The 14615-nt window shown below is 37.7% G+C and overlaps 1 protein-coding gene across 1 annotated transcript; it reads right to left on the reverse strand.

Moving 5' to 3' along the window:
• Nucleotides 1-241: 241 nt before the first annotated feature.
• LOC134205157 (endoplasmic reticulum metallopeptidase 1-like) lies at nucleotides 242-6034 on the reverse strand. The gene is made up of 8 exons (XM_062680135.1): nucleotides 5713-6034; nucleotides 5595-5649; nucleotides 4700-5304; nucleotides 3704-4492; nucleotides 3122-3646; nucleotides 2848-3059; nucleotides 2073-2358; nucleotides 242-2019 (listed from the first exon to the last, which is right to left on the reverse strand). Exons 1-8 carry the CDS (start codon nucleotides 5719-5721, stop codon nucleotides 1852-1854), a joined length of 2649 nt encoding a protein of 882 aa, XP_062536119.1. The 5' UTR covers nucleotides 5722-6034; the 3' UTR covers nucleotides 242-1851.
• Between the last annotated feature and the right edge of the window lie 8581 nt (nucleotides 6035-14615).

The raw sequence follows: 14615 nt of genomic DNA on the forward strand, positions 1-14615 counted from the left end.
TTCCCACCGGGGTTGGTTACCCAATCTTCCCTAAAGATGCTCGTATCCCGGCCAGCGCCACGAGCTTCATAGACCAAATATTTGACCTCAAACCTTGCAATATGGGAGCCAATCAATCCGGTTTGATGAGTAGACCTCGAACATTGATGTCCGACGCCATTTTGGAATCCAAGAGAGTGAACCTACATTCAAGATGAAAGAATTTTTCGGATACGTAACAAAATAAAACAACCGTTCAATGTATAATTCAAGATTGTATTTCTATAAATGTAATATCAGATCTATCGACATATCGAAACTTTGGAGTGTAACTTAAAGTAACAGGTATCTAAAATTAAACCACTACATCCCTTTATTTTAATCAGTGTTCAATTCGATGCTAACGTGCCTATCTAAAGGAAAGAAGAAGCCGACTTTGTTTGATGGATATAAAATACGTTATTTTAGTTTAATTCGATCTCTATCATTATATAAAGTTAAGTGAAGTTATTGGAGAAAATTGCTTTTTTATTCTTTAAGAATAGGTTTACTTCAAGAGCCTAGTAGGTATTTTATTTCAATTAAAATGCATTAATATAATTAATGGTCAATGGAATTTTAAGCTTCATTTTTCTAGATAAAGTTTCAGCTTGATTTGTTTTGAGAAATTTTAAAGTTTTGTGTGTTGATAATAGAGCAGTTGTTTCGTCACAAACTAATGTATTATATTGCAATTGTTAGTATGTTTACCATTATGATCAAGTGGTTAAAAAGCTATAAATCAGGCTAGATTTAATTTTTTATTTCAATTTTATTTAGGGACTTAAGTATTTCTAATAAAAAATATCCTTAAGGAACAGATTGTAGTATTTTTTTATATTGCAGTTGACCAACAATAAATCTATATTTTAAGAATTAAGCTGTTTTTCAATTTGTGTACTGAATTAGTTTTGAAGTATTCGTAAACTATATGTATTTCTGGAGTTTAATTGGTACTGGCTTATAAACAATCTACTATTTATTAGTTTGTGTAAAGTACCTACCACATTTTTGAACAATAGCGATACAACTTGGTTTGTCTTAAATAAACGTTTTTTTGTGCTTCAAGCTTATTTGTCAATGATGAAACATGCGACACACATTTCTGAGGAAAATTAACTCAAACTTTTGGAATCGTAGATCGTAGATCTACATCTACGGAAACGTAGATAACATTAAAAGCATACACTGCCGTTAAACGCATAACTGTCTCACCGCCACAACCAAAAATCAGATGGGGAGATTTTTCAAACCAATCGGATTCACTCAAAATTCATTCGACACTAGAAAATAATGATAGTACAAATCAGATCTTTTTCAGAAAAACTTCTCATGACCATTTTTAGCACAGTACTTAACTTAACATTAGATTCATGGGAAATCACAGTTTAACTGAACCAAATCGAATGAGTTATCTAGTATCACTCAAAATAGGGTTGGTCATTTTGTTCATTAAATTTTAGCTGTAGCAATTTAGTAATTTTAATGCGAATGAAACTAAGCTCATATAATTTCTGAAAATGTCCGTCAATTTTATTCATGACTGATTATGCGCGGCTACAAAGTAATAGTTTGCTGAATGCCCGGTCCGGTCTATGAAATTTTTGGCTTGGAAATTGTCTATTGTAGAAAGTATTATCGTGTTAGCCTCATGATATACATTGTTTGTGATTCAGAATTTTAAATAAACTTTATCACTTTCAACATATACAAGATATGCTGTTTCAAATTAATTAAGCGAAATGCTTAATCATATACAATATTAGTATAATTAAAACCATAATTCGATACTCTACCTCACTTTGAGCTGGTTTTAAGCTAAGAGTTTTAAGTTCAAAATATATAGCTGTTGACGGCGGCAACAGAAGGAACCACGTGAGCCCACGTTGGAACGCGAGCAAGTAACTTGTTGAAAACTGGAGCGTGATGCTTCTGGTGTTCCCAGAATGTCGTGGTCACCATGACATCGACCAGCGGTCCATCGTAGTTGGTAATTTCATGCTAAAATATTCAATAAAACAAAAACTGCTATTTGATTCCCAATTGATGCGTACCTTTAAATGTATCGTAATATTCATTGGACCAGGATTCGATCCACTGCTGATCAGAACAAAGTATCCTCTCTGGCCATTGAATTCAATCGGGTCCGCAAGTTCGTTCACAATGTCCCATTTTGTGAGGGTAGCACCCGCCTTTGGTCCGATGACTAGAGCACATTGATGGTCACCTGTAAGTGTTAACTGCATCCTATGTTCATGTTCGGATAGTTTGTTCTTATTTTGCAGAGAACACCGCACTGATGAATGTACCAATGGTTGTGGAGCTGGAATCCAGTAATTTCTAAAAAATATAAAAACATTTCATTTTATGTGTATGGTAGGAGAGGAACGAGGAACATTTAAATGGCGCTGAGAGTACAGGCAGGGAAAGTCAAGAAGAATCTGGGAACCTGAACAGCTACCGGAGGAGTGGAAGGAAGGGATTATATGCCCCATCTACAAGAAAGGCGACAAGCTGGAGTGTGAAAACTTTTGAGCGATCACCATCCTTAATGCCGCCTACAAAGTGTTATCCCAGACTATCTACGTCGTCTGGGAAAACGCATGATTCAGAATCATCTTCAAAATGAATGCCCCGAACAATTTGAATCACTACTGATTTCACTGTAATATGTATATTGAAAAGGAAACTGGCTGAGAGTAAATTTCGTATAAACCTGCCGATAGATAGAACTGCAATCCGACATGCCTAGAAGCGTTGATCATTTCACCTAGCGGTTGTGTTGCAACACTAAATAAACACATTAAAAAGTATGATTATAATACTTACTCAAAAAGCACCTGATGCCAGATCGAGTAGAATGGAATGGCACAGAAAAGCTCTTTTTCACAGGCTGGTATTTCCCGCATTGGTGTAATCGTATCAGGCATTGCAATGCCTTCGATGGTTTTCTTTGCATTTCGATCGAGCTCCTGAAGCAAGAAACCAGAATCGGTGTAACGCAATCCTCCGTTATAATCGTGGAATGTCCGAAGCGTATGCTGTTGAAATATTCATAGTTGAAGATATTTGTAATACATAAATAATACTCATTTATACAAACCGTAATATAATGTCGCTGCACAGTCGGTGCTTTTAAGCTATCGTCTCGATATGGAAATCCGACATGGGTCCAGGAAGCCAGCAACAATGCGATCACCGTAATTGCAACCAGTTCACCAATTAGCTTGTCCGTTTTCTTCAGTAGGAATAAAAGTGGAGTCATGTAGCTACACGTGAAAAGCGTCAAAAAGGTGGATATCGCTCCTATTATCAAGTCAGGATTGATGGAGGCTCCAATGCGACCCGTAATGGGTATGAACAAGTTCAACATCATATGGTAAAACTGGGTGCTCCACAAAATGGCAAAAATTTGGAAGAACAAATGTATGTAGAGCCACTTATGAACGGAATTCTGTACAGCGAACATAGAAATTAGTGTGTTTGATAGCAATGAGAAAAATATTAGGATCATAAAGATGTAGGCTACACGATAGCCGGTAAATGTGATTCCTAAGGTTAGCATTCCCCAGAATAGATTGACGCCATTCAACCGAGCTTGTACTTTGAGCGCCAAACTTAAAGGTGTCTGAAAAGATATTAGTTTGTTAACAGTAGAATTTATTCATATTTCAGAAATACTTACAGTTTTGCTAGCCAGAACCTTGTTGCAAAGAACGTGAACTAAACATTGACACAAAAGAGCTGGACAGCAATAGATCCCTAATACTAAGTTTGTTGAAGAATACCACGACATGGGACGACCCATTAGATCTAGTTGATACCCTATCAGGAAGCAAACTATTCCGCTAACGCCAGCTCCAAGAAACGTGGCTACAAATCCGACCATTGTTTCCGATCGTATTTGTCTCCCATGCGTGCCGCTGGTGGATCGAGCCAGCGATAGGAACGGTATTATTATTGAAAGCAGTACTACTGATAGGTTGATCATGAGGCCAACATCCGCAGAATAATGCACAAAAAACACGCCAAGGAAATCAAAATACACGGTATGTTCCGCCTTGGTATGCTGTGTCGGTAACCTATCAGAATTGGCAATCGTCTTTGTCAGCGAAAGAATGTTGTCACCGGTTCGTTGCAATACCGTCATTGGAATATATTCGATCGAATCATACTTTGTGTGGTACCGATAACCATTGGCGGTGTATGCAAAGTCCATCCCCGGAACACCGCCCACATCTCGAAACACTCTAAAATCTGTATCAGAGGGAATGACACCCGATTGGAAGACTTCTTCGGCTGCAGCTTGTGCGTAAGGATACATAATTGCTTTGGCGTACATTTCAATCAGCCAAGGGTTTTTTGGTCCACTTTGGAACAGCATTTCTTTGCCACCAGAACCGGCTGATTCTAGATTTAGGAAGGCACGAACCTCTTTCGCCCAGCTGTGAGATGATATGAAGCCATGGGAAGCCTGCGATGTGAAAAACATAGAATTAGATATTTTGTTGATATCACGTCAAACGATAAGGGATGAACAATAATCGTAATTTTTTTCTCCCCTGAAAAGCAAAGCTTTCAAAAGCGGTTTTCAAATCACAGGATTTACACATATTTTGTTGTATAGCCAACGGTCTTTTGTTCGTGCAAGACAAAAAAAACTAATTCTATTGATGCTTACCTGCAGTGGTGTTTCTTCAGCACCGTTGAAAAGAAAAATAATCGAATATTGATTAATCTCTGGTTCTCTTGACATCACACGCAATATCTCCAACATTACAGCACATCCTGATAAATCGTCACTGGCACCGGGACTAGTTGCCACGGAATCAAAATGGCAGTTCAGCAGCAGTGCGTGCTGCTTATTTTTACCCTCCAGTTTCGCAATGACATTCTGCACATTCCTATAGACGCTTGTGGCCGACTTGTTCATGTAGACGCCAACATATCCACCGGAAACAATTTGTTTGTCGACAACGATTATCTGATTCTTGTTCTTCAGCTGATCTATGTAGGAAATTTCACGTAAAAGAAAATCAACCGCAAGCACCTCGTTCGCATAGCTGCCCGTTGGTTTTGGGCCAAAGTCGTTCAATATCTTCAAATCTTTGTAGGCTCGCTCCGCGATGAATGCATTTGGAAACTTTGCTAGATGAGCATTCCTCAAAGCGTCCGGTAGATGAGAGTTCGTATAGCTAGTCAGATTGCCAATAAAGAGGATGAGAAAGATTCCTCCGATGCCCCACCAGGACGAAATACTGTGAACACTCTTCACTTTCGAGTAATCTAAAAATACACGAAAGGGTATTACTTGAATTATTTACCGCATGAGTAAGCCAACCATAGTGGACGGGTATACCGTGCAAGAGAACAATATCTTGATTTATTGTTGCAAGCATAAATATCAGTGTATAATAGAATATGAAATATATTTTCACCAAAGCTTGTTAAAATAATTTTCAACGCTAATGCTTATCGTGCAAAACGGAGATGTTTGATAAGGGCATACATCTCGTAAATTTATTAATGGATCAGAGAAAACACTATAACGGTGCAGTTGGTTGCGATTTTCTTACCAATATCTGGATCGAGCACTTTTCCTTTTGCTCCTTTTCGCGTAGTATTCGACGGCTGGTAAAACATGAACAAAATGATTTGTCGATAAAACGGTTTATGTAATGATGTACTTCATACCTGAAACATTTTGATTTGGCTGGATAGTAATAAAGTTACAAACTATTCTTTTGAACTGATATTTAATCATAAATTTAGTGAATAGCAATTACTAATGTAAACTATTCCAAATATATCCATGTATTTGAAAAATTTTCCAAGTTCAATTCATTTTGAAGCAGTCAACTAGTTATCAATTGTATTGAGTTCTCTTTCACTTATATTTGGCGAATGTTGTTAAAATACATAATTTCAAAGATTTTTTATCGAAATAACACAACTTTGCGAAAAAACAGGGTTGATCTTCTAATGTCTGTCAGCAAAATGTCACTATGCGACAGAATAAAAATTAAGACGTGTTTAAAACTCACACACATTGGAACCTACCATGCTTCTGCCACACATACATTTCCCAGTATGTTGTGTATGAAATATCAAAACAAAAAACAGATGTTGCTTTTGCCAAAGCATGGGAGAAGCCGGCCGCAATGCAGCATAGTCGTTATGCTAACATAACATACACCAGTAACCATTACCAAATCAAGGTCTGTGTCATTCAGACTGGTGAGTACAGACAGCGCGCGAGTTAACTTTTTTACCGGGGAGGTTCTTTTAAAAGAATGATCCGAGTCGGTCGATGGTAAAAACAGAACAGACTTTATTCAAGGTTCAAAACTCAAAATGTAATTTCAGCGATGACGGTCCCGCGGCGGTTGAGCCCACTCAGCATAGATCGATCGGTGCCCTCGACAATGTTGTGATTGTTTTTATCGGCGTTCGTTGTCCCGGCGTTCGTGACCCACTTGAGAAGTGCTGATGCTGCTTGTAGAGTTTAATGTCGTTCGTCGCTATGTGTTAACTTGTCCCCCTTCAGTGTGAGGCTCCGTACGAACAATTTCACTCAGCGGCAAAATTTGAAATGTCCTTGTTTCCTCCGGCGTCGTCTTCTGTTGGTTCATTTGAATTTCCACCTCTGGTTTTCTGTTACGAAAGATATACAAAAGAGAACAGCACATATGATGACGGAGAGAATGATAATCCCCAAAGATTGTCCAATGTGGCCATTGAATACTTGTAGTGTTCAAACGGATTTGCTCCATCTCCTTCCTAGCTTCTAGATGCAGGTTGTGCAGGTGATGTAGGCTCAAATTAACAACAATACGTTTTTCGATGGGAATGCCATACATCGGTACATGGATCGGTTTACCTGTTATATTCTGGTTGTAGTTCGAAAATGTTTGATTGTTGATCGTTACCTCACAGTTGTTGAACGAAATCAGATAAGTTCCAGACAGGTTCCTTTCAGACAAACCACAGTTGGTGTGTAGGGTAAAATTTCCTAACACATTGGTGATAAGATGTTGGTTGTCGATTGCTACGATTTCTTCCGTCGGGTTGGCTAGATAATCGCATTTGGCTGGTTTCCCATCTAACAAGTTGGACACACAGGCTGTAGAATCTAGTGTAGCGTCCTTAGCGTCAAAGATCTTTGGCTGTAGGCTGTTTACGATGTAGTATTGAGTTCCATGGTGTAGATAATTGTGGTTGGAAATATGGATTTGTTGACGATTAAACCAAGTTGGTAGAACGAAGATTTTTCTAAAAACTCTCGGGTCTAGTTTGGGCAATTTAAGTAAAAGGGCGATGTCGAGTTCGTTGGTGACTATTGATGTGGTGACGTAGGTAAGTGCTTCGGCGGTGTTCCAAACAGTCAAGTTTTCTTTGCTTAAATCTTTAACAAGTAATTCGACTTCTGTCTGACTCAATACCTTTTCATTCATCACTTTGGCTAAAGCAATTGTTTGAATAATGTGATCTAGTTTATCATTCAAGAATTTAAGATTCAAAAATATGTTTACAGAATATAGTTCAGATGATTTTGAGTTAAGCAAGTCAATGGATTCTTTTGTTTTATACACTATTTCCTTCATTTGCAATGAAATTTCCCTATTTATTCTAATCTGTTCATTATTGTTGCTAACAAGGCCATTAATCGAACTATTGATAATTTTAAGATCTGTAGCATCAGGGCTTCCTGCGATATACTTCCATACTGTTCCTAACTGATTCCATCTTTTTTCTTCTGATTGGTAACAAATTTTTAAGTTGGTATCTAACTCGTTAAATTCATCTAATATGAGACTAGTAAACTGATTTTCTTCTATTTGTTTGAATTTTAATTTTAAATCTTGTATGTGAATTTTGAATGACTCCAAATTAAAGTGGTGGATGTAGTAATGAGAACTTATTTGAATACGTCCAGGGCCTTTATCATATAGGAAAAGAGGTAATTTGTCCGTTTTATGTATGGCGATCGTCTGTTGAGTACCGCCTCCAAAGAGTTGTAACAGTAAAAATCTAAAACGAAATTAAGTGTATCGAATTTTTAGGTCATTTTTGTGGACTCGTCTGTTATCAGAAGTTGTTATAGTGCTATTGTGAACATTTTTGATTTTTATTTTTTATAACGTGGGACGGTTTTATCCGTCTTCTTGTCTTTCAAAGGCTTCCTGGTTTTCGTTTATGTGTTTTGAGTCAGCTTTTTGTTATGGTATTCTAGGTCTCGATTTTGTTTTTCTGCAGATTTTGGTAAACGTTTTCGATAATTTTGGAACTTTGGGAGCTTGGAATAATGATTTCAAAGGGTGTGAATTTAGTACAAGAATGGATAGTGGAATTGTACTTAATCAAAGACATTTCGACAAGCTGTTTTGGTTTTTTCGTGGATTTTCTGCCTTCGTGATTCGGTAAATTTCTTGTAAAGTGGAGTGAAATCTTTCGACTACTCCATTCATCTCACTTCGTCCAGTTGCTGCTATATAAGAAGCGATTTTGTTTTCATTAAAGAAATTTGTTAATTCGCCAGAAATAAACGATTTTTCATTGTCCATTACGACAATTTCCGGTAATTTAAATTTTGTGAGAACTTCTTTTACAGCAGGCATTATGTCAACGGTTGCTCTTGATTCTACTAGCTGGACTTGAGCGAACTTGGAAAATTTATCGACGCACGTTAGGAACATTAATTTTTCTAAAACATTATGTCAATGTGTACAATTTGGAAAGGTGTATTCGGGATAGGGGTTCTTTGAAGTGGATAATGAATAGGATTACGGTCATATTTATTTTCTTGACACAATTGACAGTTCTTCGTGAATTCTCGAAGCTTACTATTCAATTGTGGAAAATAATATTTCCTGAGGATTTGGGCTTTGTTTTCCTCTAAACCGCGGTGTGCTCTATAGTGCTCTTTTCCAATAATTCTCCATTGAACATCTTCTTCCGGTACGTCGATGAGGAATTTTTGAGAAAAACGGATTTTTAACATGTTTTCTTGAGTAAAGTGTTTTTTATACACTTCTTGTATTTGACCCATGATTTTTTCCTCAGTTAATAATCCGTTTAACTTGGTCGGATCAACGTATTCTTTCAGAACCTGAAATATAGAGTTTTCATTAATATCGTTTATATGAATTAAAATTCGTGTATAGTTAGGGAAAGGATGAGTAGTTTCTATTTTGTCTGGACCTCTTTTATTATTACCTGGTGTTTAAAGGCATTAATGGGTGCTTCCGTAGATATGATGAACATATCATCACTATCGTCAGCTGAATGTTGGGTACAAGTCATAGAGCATGCGATGCGACTAAGAGCATCCGCAACGACATTCGATTTACCTGGTTTATAGGCAATCTCGTAATCGTGTTCCTCAAGATAAGATTTCATATTTTTTAATTTGGTGTTTGTATTTTTAGGTGATAATGCAAATGTCAAAGGCTGATGATCTGTAAAAATTTTAAATTTGGCTCCGTATAAATAGTTTCGGAATACTTTAAGAGCCCAAAATATGGCCAACATTTCTTTCTCAGGAACAGAATGTTTTTCTTCTGCTCTTGTTAAAGACCGTGACGCGAAATGGATCGGTCTGTCTTTCCCAATTTCACCTTGTGAAAGTACAGCGCCTATCGCAAAGTCTGATGCATCTGTGGTCAATATATAGGGCTTTGAATGATCTGGATATGCCAACACATCAGAAGATGATAGTATTGATTTCATTTTTTCGAAGCATTTTGTCTCAGCTTCGTCGAGTTTGATTTTTTGTTGAACTCATGTTCTTCTCTCTCCCTTAGAAGGTTCGTGAGGGTTTAGCAATTTTTGCAAAATCCTTTACGAATCTTCTGTAGTAACTCATCATGCCAAGGAAAGATCTCAATTCCTTTATCGAATTAGGAATTGGGTATCTTCGAATTACTTCGATTTTTGGGATTGGCCTTGATTCCTGTGGATCCAATCACATATCCCAAAATTCGATTTCTTGATGCAAAAATTCAGACTTATCTAGCTGAATTTTTAGATTTGCATCGTTCAATGCTTTGACAATAGTTTCAAGGTTTGTCAAGGCTTCTTCAAAATTTCTGCCAAATACAATTACATCATCCATGTATACGTAGCAGATTTTTCCAATGTGTTTACGGAGCACATCATCAATGGCTCGTTTAAAATAGCCGGCGCATTTTTTAATCCAAATGGCATTCTTGTGAATTCATATTTGCCATTGTTGATTGAAAACGCTGTTTTTTCGATGTCGCTCTCTTTCATTCTGATCTGGTGGAAACCAGATGCCAAATCAAGAGTTGTAAAAAATTTTTGGCCTTTCAATTGGTCCAATACATAATTAATTTCCGGCATGGGATAACGGTCTGATATGGTTTTTTCGTTTAACTTACGATAATCGATTACCATACGAAATTTTTTTTATCCCCGATGCATTCGTTTTCTTTGGAACAATCCAAACGGGTGACGTCCAAGAAGAGCGTGAGGGACGAATGATCCCATCATTTAAAAGTTTATTTATTTGTATATTGACTTCGTCAACATACGCTGCTGGATATGGATAAACCTTTTGGTGAACCGCGATATCGTCGATGGTTTTGATAGAGCATTCAACTACCGTGCTGCATGTAAGTTTATTATCAGGCTTATGAAAAGCGTAGTCATGCTTTTGGAGTACATTTAGCAATGCTTTGTTTTGGTTCTCTGAAAGATGAGCTGTTCTGAATGAAGTTGGGTCTAATGCATTATTGCTTTGTATATCCGCGTTGCAGTCAGTACGTTCGAGTTCAATTTTGTCGCCGTAAAAGGTGTCGGGTGTCGTCACAGTTAAGCTATTCGATGCTTGTCGTTGGGGAATGTAGGACAGGAGGGGTATGGTCAGTTTTGTTCACCTAATTGTAATGTTAAATTTTGTTTGCCAAGTCAACAATTGCACCTAATGTATTTAGTATGCCGGTTCCGATGATTCCTTCGAAAAAGTTATGAAAATTGTGAAGTATGAATTGTGCCGTATGGTCAATTTTCGGTGAAAAAAATTAATATTAATTGCTGAAGAAGTATTGAAGTTGCCATTTGCACTAGAAATATTTCTTGCATGTAGTTTATATGGTTTCGCATTTTGAAAGTGTAAGCTAATTTGGGACTAATAATATTAATATTAGCGCCTGTATCAATTAAAAAGGAAAATTTCCGATAGTGGTTTTCAGCATTATATATGGCATACTTACCACTCTGGGGTCCATTCTAAAAAATTGGTAGATGCAAGGTTACTATCATTTTGAACAGCACTATTTTCGTCACTTAACGGAACGTTGGCGTCGAGTATGTTTTGGGTTTCTGTTTCTTGCTGTGTTTCTTCGTTGTGATATGAGTCGTATCCAGTGTCATAATTATAGTATGGGTCGTAATCGTAGTAGTCATACTGTTCTTCAAACGTTTGGTATGTATCCTCAAGTGGATATGCTTGTCTTTTGAAATTTGTATGTTGTTGAGAAGGAGGGTGAGGACGTTTCATGTTCATTGGAGGGCGATTTCCATAATTTAAATTTCGCGATCGTAGGCTTTGATCGACTTCCATTGGTTCCGGTGGGGGAAATGTTCTTTGTGGCGGAGCAAAAGGGTATGTTCTTTGCTGTGAAGCAAAGGGAAATGGTCTTTGCGGTGGGGCGAAAGTAAATGTTCTTTGCGGCGGTGGCATGAATCTGAAACGATTTGGTTGAGGCTGGTTTGGTTTGAAGAAATACTTTGGCGGGAGCGGAGGTGGTAAACCTGATCGGGCGTTGGAAATATTTATCTTTGGTGGCTCATTAGGTTTAGGTGTTGGTTGGTTGCCCAACTCGTTTCTGAAAGGTGCAGACCTAAAGTTCATATTATAATAGTCCATGCAAAATTGGTATGCTTGTCCGAGCGATGTCGGATTTGTACTTTTAATAAAATATTCAAAGGATTTTCCAATCCTCTAATAAAAGCGTCGAGAGCTTTGTCCCGAAAGTATGTTATGTGTACTGCTGCATTAAGTTTCAATTTATCATCAGTATGAATTTGAGCAATTATGTGGGTCAAAACATCATTTACTCTGCTATAATAAGTACTGATGTTTTCGTTGGGAAGTTTTTAATTGTAGTCATTTCAAAATCTAGAGTTTTACGTCACGTTTGTCTCTATAATAGAGAACAAGTGTCGTTTTAATTTCATCCCAATCACACGTAATATTATTTGCGTTTAGGATGTCGGCTGCTTCGCCTGTAATTTTTCGCCGTATCACTCTCTGAAGGAGATTGATTTGATCAGCTGTAGCGTTCCTGGCATTATAAGTGCGAAAAATGGAATCTACATCGGCCAACCAGTCCACTAATTCAGTAGGATTACCGCTGAATGAGTTGACTGACCGTACAAATTCGGGGACTCTACCAATAGCGATAAAGTCGTCTGCAGTCATGTTATTATTTACTACGTTGTTGGTGGCCATTATGTTTCTGAAGTAAATGTCCACCCTAGGTTTTTTGAAGGAATTCTGTATGATCTTTAATCAATTATATTTTGAAAAGCAAATTAGCTGTATTCACTGATGGTTAATCAATTAGTGAGGCTAGCAATTAGGAAGAGTGAAATAAAATCTACTCGTCACAGTAACACTTTTATGCTTCTACTTGGATTTTCTTGCTCATATGAAAGCAAAAGGTAAAAAAAATCAAAAACCGTCGCACTGTTTTCGACCGTCGCACTGTTTTGTTTCCACTCGGTAGAACGAAATTTTGTCACAATTGATCGGATAAAGATATTCACTTATGGGTAATGACGATGGAGAAAAATGTTTTTTTTCTTGGTTTCAATTGGTTTGTCACTTACACTTTTAGATAATAATGATAAAAATTACTTACATTAATGCCAGTACCATGATGAAATTCCTGGACTTTTTGGGTTGTAACTTAGGGCGGCCTCGCTCGGTGGGGGAAAACCAGGCAGCTACTTCTGGGTGATTCCTTTTTGCCGCTGCAGTGCTGCTACTCAGGGTCCTAGTAGCGATCGAGCTTCTCAGCTTCGGTGTCCTGGCTCTCGCTTTCGTTGTCGTGATGGGGCTCGTTGAACCGGATTGTAACAGGTGAACTGGCTCCTTGAACCACTTTCGGATTTTGTGATATCCACTTAGGATTTTTCCACTTGTTAACAATTAACGATTTTCACCACTTGTAACTTATACAATTCCCACTTTTGGCAAGGTCCCTATTCGGGCGCCAGTTAACTTTTACCGGGAGGTTCTTTTAAAAGAATGATCCGAGTCGGTCGATGGTAAAAACAGAACAGACTTTATTCAAGGTTCAAAACTCAAAATGTAATTTCAGCGATGACGGTCCCGCGGCGGTTGAGCCCACTCAGCATAGATCGATCGGTGCCCTCGACAATGTTGTGATTGTTTTTATCGGCGTTCGTTGTCCCGGCGTTCGTGACCCACTTGAGAAGTGCTGATGCTGCTTGTAGAGTTTAATGTCGTTCGTCGCTATGTGTTAACTCGCGCACTTTTGGTAAATGGAAAAGAATATGGATTACTCCACGTGGCGCTTCATTGTGATTCTTCACGAAAGCTTTTGTTAGAGTTCTCTGTTTGTCATCAGTAAAGGAAAAGCCATAATACACACTGTGAACTGAATGAAATAAACTCCTCGAACTATATATTCTATACCATGGTTTCCCAAACTGTGGGTCCCGACCCCCAGGGGGGTCGCGAGCGGATTGTTGGTGGGTCGCGCAGAACAAATATTAATTGCAGCTCGAATGCCGAACCTTTTGATAATTTTTTTCAGGAACATTATTTCATGTTCAAACCGCATCCATCACAACGCTATTTTATTTAAACATTTATGCCTAAAAGCTGTCCCCTTAATGAAGTAAAATAAAAACGCTAACATTTTGACAAACAATACCATGTTCGTCATTTTTTGTATTTGAACATGTAAGGTAACGTGAATATTTTTTATGTGGAAGAAGCCGAAACCGATTACATTCTGATTCAATTTATACTTAATATTACTTGGCAAAATGCATTTTTTCATAGGTGGGTCGCGAGACATATACAATTTTGCTAGGTGGGTCGCATACTCAAAGGTTTGGGAAGCTCTGTTCTATACCAATCTAGCACCCTACACAATGCAGCGGAACGGCGACGGAAACGGCAAGATATAACAGTTTTCCATATCCGTTCCGCTGGTATTGCGTTTAGGTCTTTAGTCAAGAACCAATTCCAAACTTTATCTGCTAGATGCACTAGCACTGTTATTAATTAATAGTTTTCGATTAATTTGCATATTATGTGACAAGCACAATGAAACACTTTGTCAAGCTGAAGATTTGCAGAGGATATTCTCCAACTGAAAAATTAGGAGAACCTGACTGCGATAACGTAGTCTCGTGTACGTACGTACACTAGTAAGTAACCATTCAAATAACGATTAAAAAATTCTATGTCATTTTGAGTGGTTACGAATTAATGATAATGAATACCAGGAGTGCCGACGTGGTTGGTATTTAAAAGAGCATAATATAAATTTTATCACTATCTAGTTTAAGAAACAATAACTCTTGACAAATGCTTT

The sequence above is a fragment of the Armigeres subalbatus genome, chromosome 1, assembly GCF_024139115.2.
Source record: "Armigeres subalbatus isolate Guangzhou_Male chromosome 1, GZ_Asu_2, whole genome shotgun sequence".
Classification (NCBI taxonomy): domain Eukaryota; kingdom Metazoa; phylum Arthropoda; class Insecta; order Diptera; family Culicidae; genus Armigeres; species Armigeres subalbatus.

Bases quoted from the DNA above. Each gene is read 5' to 3' on its own strand.
- LOC134205157 (XM_062680135.1), bottom strand. The intron at 4,493-4,699 runs GTAAGCATCAAT...TTCACATCGCAG, and splicing joins CTGAAGAAACACCACTGCAG to GCTTCCCATGGCTTCATATC. The intron at 2,359-2,847 runs GTAAGTATTATA...TATATTTTTTAG, and splicing joins TGGCATCAGGTGCTTTTTGA to AAATTACTGGATTCCAGCTC.